The sequence below is a fragment of the Panulirus ornatus genome, chromosome 64, assembly GCF_036320965.1.
Source record: "Panulirus ornatus isolate Po-2019 chromosome 64, ASM3632096v1, whole genome shotgun sequence".
Lineage (NCBI taxonomy): Eukaryota > Metazoa > Arthropoda > Malacostraca > Decapoda > Palinuridae > Panulirus > Panulirus ornatus.
The window spans coordinates 279,936-292,095 of record NC_092287.1 but is presented as its reverse complement, the minus strand read 5'-3'; the positions used below and the strand labels follow the sequence as shown (position 1 = coordinate 292,095).

The window sequence follows — 12,160 nt, the reverse complement described above, 5'->3', positions numbered from 1 at the left end:
CTGCCTCCGCTTTCCTATATCGTCTTGGTGAGTCGTATACTCCACCAGAGTAAACTGCTTTGTAACATGAATCAGTGGGAGACGTATATCAAACACAGTAAGGGTATAAATTTCTAGCGAGTAAGGGAAAGGAACAACATAACAAATAATGAGGAACACAATGAATGGATAACAAACGTGAACGGGATGGTGGGAGGGGAGGAGGATGATATGGCAGGACTAGGTAATGATGCAACACCGAACAAACCTTGGAGATCTGCCAGCCAGCCAATATTGTTTACCTCACTCTCAGCGTTTCACAGTCAGGTATGCGGCCCGAGCCTCTATCTCCCCCCTCACAACATCCAGGATCCGGCCAGAACTAGTCGCAACAGCACACACGTGGCTCTGGACGCCACGGGAAGTGTTGTCTAGTCGCGAGGCTGTTACTGAAGTATACAGTACATAACAACTTCCGTCAACTTCCTGACTAGCTCCCTGGATTGATCCAACACTACAAGTAATAAATAATACCGCATAACTCTACAAAAGAAATAGAAAGGAAAATATTCAATACAGCTCCATGATTGCTATGTAAGTATTTATGTAACAAGGGTTTGGATGGTAATTCGACAGTAAAAATCCCTGTTTATGTGATAGTTGCCTTGGAGTCGTGAGCTAACCGATGTAAATAGATTTCTGTGGGAGGACAAAGACCTGCCGACTGCTTTTAGCAGTGTTTATCCCTACTCATCAGCTTAGAATGGGAAGCATACAGATTTTCTGTTTATATTATACATTGTACATATTTACTAATGATATGTGTGGTGCGGAGGAAGGCGGAGGGATCCATTAATGACCCCTTCTCATCCACTGGATAGGAGTGGGGGCAGTGGACATGCGTCAACCGTCATGGAAATTCCCGCACCCACACCTTGATCACGTGATGTCTGCGGAAGTCTCTACTCTTTCTTACGATTCGCTGGTTAAGGTGTGATAGATGGTCGACAGTCACTTATTGCATATAAAGGGTAGAAGTACATACAAAAACCACGGAGAGAGCCGTGAACTTGTTTCAAGGAAGCTTGTGTTAGTTGGTTGGCAAGATAACATGATCAATGACTTGACTTGCAGGAAATTAAAAGTCCTTGCCTCAGTATTACCCGTAGGCTAAGTCCATCCAACGATGTAGAGACAAATAACAAGCACGTCACATGAAACATCTTAAGATATTGATATTTTGTCACATGCAAAACTGTACCTTACCGCACGGACGCTGTCACGAACAGTTGCCAGCTACAACATGACAAATATCTCTTAGCTGCTTGTTGTACGGATATCACATCACTGAAACTGAAAAAAATATCTCTTCCATCATCAACTGGCTTCTCTTTTACTGTCTGATGATCAGTTCAAACATTACAAAATTTAGAGTATTACGTAACCAAACCAGCGTCCAAATCAATGGGTGCAGAGCGGCTGTGCAAATCCCCCATTAGTGCGCATGAGCAGGTGACGTCATGAGTACGATATATACCAGCGCGGGACGCTTTTCACCCTCACCAATGTCGTTACACTTCTCCACGATACCAGTACATAACAAGACCATTTTGGGTTTTTGAATTCGAGGTAAGACTTCAGACCATATTGTTCTGTAATCAGTTGTCCACTTCCCTGAATCTTGAGAAATTTTATGAAATAATGTCATGAAATCAATATCTGGGTCTCGTAATACATTGTCCACATTCATAGCGCAAGATGTTTTACACTCATCCTCAGTATGTGAATTTTTTATCGACTGGTGAATATGATTTGACGTTGATGGCCTTGATTATCCTGGCAGATGGTGGGCCTGAAGCCCAAACAACCAACTAACCACAGTACCGCATTTAATATTATGACATTTGCTTCAGACACCATCACCACCATGTCAGGAGTGGCCATGAACAAGGCCGTACTGGACCGGTACATGAAGCTACCTATCCCAGACAAGAAATGTCAGGTGATGTATGTGTGGGTGGACGGCTCCGGGGAGCACCTCCGCTCTAAGACACGCACCGTCACCTTCATCCCCAAGAGTCCCACTGGTGAGTCTGTGAACCTTCCACCATTCTAGTATTCTGCCAGGTGTAACAGTCGTGCCAGGGTCACCTGTCACGACCTTGGCACTAACTAATGTATGTCAATGAATGTCAGGGGTGCTAGGTTACTTGCTGTAACCCTGGCTCCATCTAATGTCTGTCATTAGATGTGCCATGCGTGCCATGGTCAACTGTCATGACCCTGGCACCAACTGATGTCTGTCATCAGATGTGTCATGCGTGCCATGGTCAACTGTCATGACCATGGCACCAACTGATGTCTGTCATCAGATGTGTCATGCGTGCCATGGTCAACTGTCATGACCCTGGCACCAACTAATGTCTGTCATTAGATGTGTCAGGCGTGTCATGGTCAACTGTCATGACCCTGGAACCAACTATTGTCTGTTTGTAGATGTATCAGGGTCGTCTGTCTTGACCCTGGCACAAACTGATGTCTGACATTAGGTGAGTCACCCGTCGTGACACGCACTGATGTCTGTCAGGAGCCTAACACTTGTCCGTTAGTAGGTGTGCCAAGCGTGCCAGTCATGACTGTTGACCCTGGCATACCCGATAAGTACATTGTGACGTGTGCCGGAACCCTGTTACTTGTGCAGTTGTGCCGTTTAAAACACACACACACACACACACACACACACACACACACACACACACCCTTTTCTTGAGCTTCTATGAAACAGTGTGCTAAACTTTTCAGTGTTACGGTGGACCATAAGTGTACAGTTGACGTGAGAAGGTTTGGTTTCTGCGAAATATATGGAATGTAATCTGACTGCATGACCCTTGGGTATGACAGTCTGACCTTTTCCCTGACTTTCAAAATTCAGATCAAAAGCCTGACTATGACACCTAAGGGTCATGTCCACGGACTGGTGCCATCATACTGGAGGGGTTAGTGTCATTGAATTTTTCTCTCATGAGTCCAGTGGGTTATCAACATGATAATAAGGTAAGAAACAAAGTAAGAGATAACATATCAATCCTCTCGACCTTTTCATGAGTGACACCTATAGGGAATGCTGAGGTTGTGACCGTAGGTTTGTACCAGAGCGTCCTGCAGGCTAGCGCTCTGGACAAACCTACTGAGGTGATGGAGGAGAGGGAGGGGATGGCATGAGTATGGGGAGGGAGGCCGCAGCCCGGGATCAATACCTCAGCCACAGGTGCGGCCGCACACACACCGACGGAGACCTGAGTGTAGGCTTGCAAGTCACAATGATGTTTGGGCTTGAGTCAATTCATAATAAGATTTTCTCTATTGCATCTCTTGCATATAACCTCAGTCTGGATAGTTATATGTATCTTTACCTTCCAGAGCTGCCTATCTGGAACTTCGATGGATCGTCAACGGGTCAGGCAGAGGGCAGCAACAGCGACGTCTATTTACATCCTGTAGCTCTATACCGAGACCCCTTCAGGTTGGGTGATAACAAACTGGTCCTTTGTGAGACCTATAAACACAATAAGAAGCCCACGGAGACTAATCATCGTCACAGGTGTGAAGAAGTCATGAATAAAGCAGCGGATACTTATCCTTGGTTCGGCATGGAGCAAGAATATACGCTTTTGGCCACCGATAACCATCCCTTGGGCTGGCCCAAAAATGGGTTTCCTGGCCCTCAGGGTCCTTACTACTGCGGTGTGGGCACCAATAAGGTGTACGGCAGGGATGTTGTCGAGGCTCACTACAGGGCGTGCCTTTATGCCGGGATCAACATCTCTGGAGAGAACGCCGAGGTCATGCCGGCCCAGTGGGAATTCCAGGTTGGTCCGTGTGAGGGCATCACCATGGGCGACGACCTCTGGATGGCTCGCTACCTTCTCCACAGGGTCGCTGAGGACTTCAACGTCGTAGTATCACTGGACCCTAAGCCCATTCCTGGTGACTGGAACGGCGCTGGAATGCACACTAACTTCTCGACTAAAGGGATGCGGGAACCCAACGGCATCTGCGAAATTGAAAAAGCGATTGACAAGTTGTCGAGACACCATATTCGACATATTAAAGCTTACGATCCCAAGGAGGGTAAGGATAACGAAAGGCGTTTGACCGGCTTACACGAGACATCGTCCATCCATGACTTCTCAGCTGGCGTGGCTAACAGAGGATGCTCCATCCGCATACCCCGGGGTGTGGCGGAGGAGAAGCAAGGGTACCTCGAGGATCGACGGCCATCGTCCAACGCAGATCCCTACATGGTTACGGAAGTCCTGGTACGAACCATTTGCCTGGACGAGTAGGATCTTAAAAAACGAGTGGACGAGTATCTTTAATGCGAGAGATGTGGACGAATCTCTCTACCATGTAACACCAGCGGCAGGCAGCTCGTAGTAGTAGCTGCCGGGCGCGAGGGACCAATGCACAATCCATTTCATTACCTTAGGTTTCACTCGGTCATTTCATTTTATAAGAAATATCTATTTTTATTTGATACGTACTGAATTAGGTTTTATTTCCTTCTTGACCTTCATAAACAGATCTACTAATGACATTTCTGAATCTATGTGGGAACAACCTACACAGAGATGTTGCTATATGCCAGACATTCACGGATACAATCCGCCTTTGTATTATCTTTGATATTGTTATTATTATCAATATTATCTTAATTCCTTTCTAATGAGTACAAGTTTTATCTTTAATGATATGAATATACAAGTGTGTCTTCCTCTTGTCTCAGATGTTTATATGTATATAAGAAATCTTATGTTCATATGTTTATAACCAAATATTAATTTTGTTCTGACATAACGCATAATCCATCAGTCTATCTATATATCTATCTATATATATGTGTATATATATATATATATATATATATATATATATATATATATATATATATATATATATATATATATATATACACCATGATTAATTCGAATCTTTGTGTAATATATATGTCTAATTTTCATCTGTGAACTTATAAAAGATTATAATGAGAATGAAACTGATGACGTTTCTTATATATCTTCACCGATTTAAGGGTTATTGAAGCGTTAAGACGAGTTTTAAGCTGCAATATAACAAACTTCACCAGAAAACTACCTGTGTTATGTGTTTGGTAACCCCTTAGGCTCGACATGACAACCCTCTGACACCTTGACCTGACCGTCACAAACATACTATACATGTTCAAGGATCGTACCATTATGTTCAAGGATCGTAACATTATGTTCAAGGATCGTACCATTATGTTCAAGGATCGCACCATTATGTTCAAGGATCGTACCATTATGTTCAAGGATCGTACCATTATGTTCAAGGATCGTACCATTATGTTCAAGGATCGTAACATTATGTTCAAGGATCGTACCATTAGTTCAAGGATCGTACCATTACGTTCAAGGATCGTACCATTATGTTCAAGGATCGTAACATTACGTTCAAGGATCGTACCATTATGCTCAAGGATCCTAACATTATGTTCAAGGATCATAACATTATGTTCAAGGATCGTAGCATTATGTTAAAGGATCGTAACATTATGTTTAAGGATCGTACCGTTGTGCTCAAAGGTCATACATTAAGTTCAAGGATCGTACCGTCGTACTCAAGAGTCGTAACATGTTCGAGGATCTTACCGTCGTACCAAAGGTCATACCAACATGTTTAATGGTTGTACCGTCGTACTATTACTGTGATGTTTTCAAGGTTTGTAGTTGAGAGTCCGATTTACACTACAGTCTTAGAAAAACAAAGCACCTGTTGCAACTTGCGAAAATAGATATAAAATTTTCCTTCTTTGTGAGAAAGGAGAATGGAACGACATTACGTAACGGATCAGTTATCAAAAATAATTACCAAAATCATGTCTGTCACGTTATCACTACTGTAATGCCTCTAAACCTTCGACCGTCCAAGGTGTTATGAGATCAGAGTTATCTAAAGGTAACAATCTAAGGCTTCGGAGAAAATTGTAGAATGAAACAGTCGTGTGACAAGATACGACGTTGGGTCGAGTTGGATGGTGTTGTGTCGGGATGTGGCAAGTTTTGCATGTATGTTTGTAACGGAAAAGTTAATCCTCTAGTTCTGTTTACTATGGATTTCATTCATTTAACGCACGTATATGTGTTCATCATGTACGGAGTAGAGTGGCGTAGGCACAGTATCTTACCCCTTCATCGTGTTGCTCAAGAACCTTATCCATTTTGTCTGTTGGTGCACATTCCTTCCTGCTCTATACCTTCTCATTAATACTACTCGCATATAATCTTCTGGTAAACGTAAGTTCAACATTCCACATGTTATTCTGGAGAATAAAAGTTTGTGAATGAGAGAGCTGGGTTGGTCATCCCTGACAGTCACATGTATCAGTAGGGGTTTGTCATCCTTGGTGGTCGTGTCCGTCGTCCCTAATGGTCGGGTGTGTTATCCTGTCTTTCATCGCCGATGGTCGGGTCTGTTATCCCTGATGATCGGGTCCTTCATCCCGTTCTCATTCATATATATATATATATATATATATATATATATATATATATATATATATATATATATATATATATATATATATATATATATATATATATATATATAAACGCTCACAAGCGAACATATACATACCTATACATTTCAACGTATACGTACATATACATATACAGACATATACACATATACACATGTACATATTCATACTTGCTGCCTTCATCCATTTCTGTCGCCACCCCGCCACACATAAAATGGCACCCCCTTCCCCCAAGCGCGCGAGGTAGCCCTAGGAAAAGACAACAAAGGCCGCATACGTTCACACTCAGTCTCTAGCTGTCATGTGTAATGCACCGATACCACAGCTCCCTTTCCACTTCCGCGCCCCACAAAACTTTCCATGGTTTACCCCAGACGCTTCACATGCCTTGGTTCAATCCATTGACAGCACGTCCATCCCGGTATATGACATCGTTCCAATTCACTCTATTCCTTGCACGCCTTTCATCTTCCTGTATGTTCAGGCCCCGATAGCTCAAAATCTTTTTCACTCCATCCTTCCTCCTCCAATTTGGTCTACCACTTCTCCTCGTTCCCTTCACCTCTGACATATATATCTTCTTTGTCAATCTTTCCTTACTCATTCTCTCCAAGTGACCAAACCATTTCAATACACCCTCTTTTGGTCTCTCAACCACACTCTTTTTATTACCACACATCCCTCCTACCCTTTCATTCTCAAACCGCCTCACACCACATATTGTCCTCAAACATCTCATTTCTAACGCATCCACCTCCTTCGCACAACCCTATTTATAGCCCATGCCTTGCAACTATATAACATTGTTGGAATCACTGTTCCTTCAAACACATCCATTTTTGCACTCCGAGATAAGGTTCTCGTCTTCCACACATTCTTCAATGCTTCCAAAACATTCGTCCCCTCTACTACCCTGTAACTCACTTCCGCTTCCATGGTTCCATCCGCTGCTAAATCCACTCCCAGATGTCTGAAACACTTCACTTCCTTCAGTTTTTCTCTATTCAAATTTCAATTATCATTATATTTTAGGGAGTATAGTGTATCATTAAATTTTAGGGAGAATAAAAAGATGTTTTGGAAGGAGGTAAATAACGTGCGTAAGACAAGAGAGCAAATGGGAACATCGGTGAAGGGGGCTAATGGGGACGTAATAACAAGTAGTGGTAAAGTGAGAAGGAGATGGAGTGACTATTTTGAAGGTTTGTTGAATGTGTGTGATGATAGAGTGGCAGTTATAGGGTGTTTTGGTCGAGGTGGTGTGCGAAGTGAGAGGGTCAGGGAGAATGGTTTGGTAAACAGAGAAGTAGTGAAAGCTTTGCGAATGATGAAAGCCAGCAAGGCGGTGGGTTTGGATGGTACTGCAGTGGAATTTATTAAAAAGAGGGGGTGACTGTGTTGTAGACTGGTTGTTAAGGATATTCAATGTATGTATGGTTCATGGTAAAGTACCTGAGGATTGGCGGAATGCATGCATAGTGCCATTGTACAGTGGCAAAGGGGATAACGGCGAGGTATAAGTTTGTTGAGTATTCCTGGGAGATTATATGGGAGGGTATTGATTGAGAGGGTAGAGGCATGTACAAAGCATCAGATTGGGGAAGAACAGTGTGGTTTCAGAAGTGGTAGAGGATGTGTGGATCAGGTGTTTGCTTTGAAGAATGTATGTGAGAAATACTTAGAAAAACAGATGGATTTGTATGTAGCATTTATGGATCTGGAGAAGGCATATGATAGAGTTGATAGAAATGCTCTGTGGAAGGTATTAAGAGTGTATGGTGTGGGAGGTAAGTAGCTGGAAGCAGTGAAAAGTTTTTATCAAGGATGTAAGGCATGTGTATGAGTAGGAGGAGAGAAGAGTGATTGGTTCCTAGTGAATGTCGGTTTGCGGCAGGGGTGCGTGATATCATTTCTAATTCGATTAACCCATCACACGACATTTTATCCTCAAAAATTTCATTTTCATCACATTTACCATTTCTGTACTTTGTCATGTAGGGCCCACACCTCGCATCCATACAACACTATAGTTACTACTATGCATCAAACATACCCATCTTTGCCCTCACAAACGATGACCCTTTCTACACATTCCTCGACCCTTAGCCCCTTCACCCACCCAATGGGTCACTTCAGCTTCCATGGTTCCATTCGCTGCCATGTCCACTCTCAGATATCTAAAACACTTCACTTCCTCTAGGTCCTCTCCGTCCAAAATCACGCTCTAGCTTACTTATCGATTTTTCGCTGCGAAACTGAATAATCTTGATTTCATCCACAATCATTCTCATCTTCTTTCACACACTTTCCCACACTGAGACGCTAGCTCTACAGTTTCTCATTTGATTCTTCTACCAGCAACGCGTCATCAGGAAACGACGAATGACTCCTCTTCCAGGGCCCCACATCCACGACAGACTGCAGACTTCTCCCCTTCTCCCTCTTCAGGAGCCTTGCATTTACCTCCCTTATCACCCCATTTAAAAACAAATCAAACAGCCATGGTGCCATCACAAAATCGTACAGCACACCAACCTTTACCTGGAACAACTGGCTCTCCTCTCTCCCTATTCGTACATACGCCTTACACCCTTGATAAAAACTACTCATTGCTTCTAAAAGTTTTCATTGCACATCATATGTTCGTAACACCTTCCACAGAGGTTCTCTATCACCCCTGTCATGTGTTTTCTGATCTATGAACGCATCATACAAATCCTTCTGTTTTTTCTAGATATTTTTCATACATATTCTTCAAAGCAAACAGCTGGCCCACAAACCCTCTAGCAGTCCTGGAAGCACATTGTTTCTTCCCAGCTGATGCTCTGTGTATGCCACAACCCTCTCAATCACCACTCTTCCATACAACTTACCCGGTATACCCAGCGAACTAATGTGTCTCTAATTGGAACATTCTCCCGTGCCCCCCTTACCTTTATACAGTGGCACTATATATGCATTTCCGTCAATCCTCAGGCACCTCACCATGAGCCATTCATACAATAAAGGTTCTAACTATTCAATCAACAGCACAGTCATCCCCTTTCTTAAGAAAGTCAACTGCAGTCCCAGTCACCCCCGCATATCTGTCATCCTGTGCATTTGATTTGTGCATTTTATCTTGTGCAGGGCTTCCATCATCTCCTCTCTTTTCACCGAACCACTTTCCGTGACTCTCTCATTCCGCATACCTCCACTTCCAAAACAACCCACATGTGCCGACCTATCATGGAACGTATGTGAGATAGCCATGAATGAGTTATCATGTGAGATAGCCATGAATGAGTTATCATGTGAGATAGCCATGAATGAGTTATCATGTGAGATAGCCATGAATGAGTTATCATGTAAGATAGCCATGAATGAGTTATCATGTAAGATAGCCATGAATGAGTTATCATGTAAGATAGCCATGAATGAGCTATCATGTGAGATAGCCATGACTGAGCTATCATGTGAGATAGCCATTAATGAAGCATCATGTGAGATAGCCATGACTGAGGCATCATGCGAGATAGCCATGACTGAGCCATCATTTGAGATAAGTATAATTGATGCACTTAGATGCCAGTGCCGTTTCAGCGAACATATAATAAACATCACAGTAACCTATGGCAACTTGTGCATAACCATAAACTGACTGCAGTAGCCATTTAACCCTTAGTATACTTTTCGTATCAATATAATGAAGCACAATTTGAGCAAAATAAACCTAATATCTTTTAGAGATTATTATCCTCTGCCTTGAAAATGAAATTCGTGGCAGTATATATTCACTCACTGAAATTTCCTTGAAGATGCCACGTGTTTAATCTCTGAAATATGATTTACAGACATTTTCATGAAATGTGAAACTTTTGCATTGCAATTCTCCTTGCATGGAGGGTGTAAAATAATTTCGGGCATGATTTCACCTTTCTTAAATCAGGACGGTAGTATATCCCTTGGCGGCTGCTGTCTACAACCTACTGACACAAGAGTAAGATGGTTGATAAACCAGTCAGATACCCACTCTTCCTACCTGTCCCATTGAAAGGATAAATAGTTGAGTTGACTGAGCCGAGTTCCGCACCCGGGACTCAAACTCGTGCGGTCCCGTGCCTGATTTCACGGTCATCAACATTTACCGCTTACCTACAGAAGCCCGTATACCCTCAGATTATTTGGCCCTCCGCTTTCATGGAGACTCATCCCTATGGCCACGCCCTTTCCACTGTTGAGACGTAGTCTTCATAGCATGGCAGCCCGGTCTCTTTATCCACAGCTCCCTCACTGCTCAGGGTTAGCTCCTCGTAGTAAGGCTAGCCCCGTCCCTGTAACCGCAACTCTCATTCGTAAGAGGTAGCCCCTCCGAGCAAGCCTAACCTCGTATCTCTAGCCAAACCTTTTCCATTACTGTTAGGTAAGCAGTCCCTCCTGGCAAGGCTGGACTCATCTCTAAAGGCTTCACCCAACCAGTGCTGTAAAGCAGTCTCTTCAGGCAAGGTTGAACCCACATCTTTCCTGTCTCGTAACACTGTCTGCACGCCTAGACTGGCTCCTCTGTAAGACCTGTTTGACTACTTTTGTATGACAACCTTGAGGAGAGCAGGTGCTACCCCTGTGTCCACAGCTAGTTCTCGTAATACCTACATAGTAATCTACACATGTAACTGTACATAAGCCTACTTTCTAATCGGTAAAAACATGCATGAATCATGACTAACTGGGAATCATAAACGGAATCTTATACTCGCAATTTTGTATACGAACTTTCACCTTACAATTTGATTCTGTCCTTGTAACTGTGGGGTGGTATGTAAGGGTGAACTAAATTGTTTCGGGAGTCGCTGTTAACTGTAACTGTACCTGTCATAAGGCAAGCTGTGAGTGTCGGTGCCGTAAGCTCTGCTTGTGTGAGTGAGTCGATCATACTCTACACCATACTTCAGATCAACGTGGGTGATCAGGTTGTGTCTGCTTACAACCATTCGGCTTAAAACCTTATCTCGCGAAAGAATATATACACACTGTCAAAAGGCACTTGACACTGTTTCACATAGGAAACTGATAAAGAAGCTGGATTATAGACATACGTAAAGGGAAGACTCCTTACTGGATGGAACATTCCTTTTACGGAAGGGAACCAAAGATGCATGTTAGAGGAGCCTACCGTAATCGGACGGGATCACTATTGCCTTATCGCAGGGATCAGTCTCAGACCATCGTTCCTCGTGATCTGCGTAAATGTCTTGCTAAAAGGATTAGACTTATACCTAAACATGTATGCAGAGAATGCCAAGGTAATGAGAAGAGAAAATATGACGAGGATTGCATCATTTTACAAAGAAGCAGAGACAGGCTCCAAAGTTGTTCTGATTAAAATCAGTCCCAGTGAATGCAAAGCAATGATGATACGATATCGTAGAAAAAGGCCTTGTTATGAATATTATCTAATGGGAAATAAACTAGAGGAATATATGTGTGAGAGGCATTTGGAAGTAGGTATTGTACCTAACCTAAGGAGAATTGTAATGAAAACTGTCTCATGGCAAATAGAATTGCACATAAGTGCATGGACAAGGAAACGTTCAACAGCCAAAACATCCAGGTTCCTTTCCTCAA

At 43.0% G+C, this 12,160-nt stretch overlaps 2 protein-coding genes across 4 annotated transcripts in view; one reads left to right on the top strand and one right to left on the bottom strand.

Moving 5' to 3' along the window:
- Window positions 1–12,160, bottom strand: part of LOC139746324 (glutamyl aminopeptidase-like) — a 181,951-nt gene that overhangs the window by 146,017 nt on the left and 23,774 nt on the right. The gene's annotated exons all lie outside the window — the stretch shown is intronic.
- Window positions 304–5,039, top strand: LOC139746326 (glutamine synthetase-like). 2 transcript variants are annotated; one of them, XM_071657468.1, is made up of 4 exons: window positions 418–573; window positions 861–1,608; window positions 1,893–2,066; window positions 3,400–5,039. In XM_071657468.1, the coding sequence occupies exons 3-4, from the start codon at window positions 1,907–1,909 to the stop codon at window positions 4,323–4,325; spliced, it is 1,086 nt and encodes a 361-aa protein (XP_071513569.1). In that variant the 5' UTR covers window positions 418–573; window positions 861–1,608; window positions 1,893–1,906; the 3' UTR covers window positions 4,326–5,039. The 2 variants fall into 2 exon arrangements, with proteins under 2 accessions (XP_071513568.1, XP_071513569.1); XM_071657467.1 differs by having other exon boundaries at window positions 304–1,608.

What these genes read in the sequence shown, in the direction of transcription:
- LOC139746326 (XM_071657467.1), top strand. Translation starts at nt 1,907, where the DNA reads ATGTCAGGAGTGGCCATGAACAAGGCCGTACTGGACCGGTACATGAAG. An exon ending in CATCCCCAAGAGTCCCACTG is followed by an intron (nt 2,067 to 3,399) that starts GTGAGTCTGTGA and finishes TTTACCTTCCAG; the next exon opens with AGCTGCCTATCTGGAACTTC.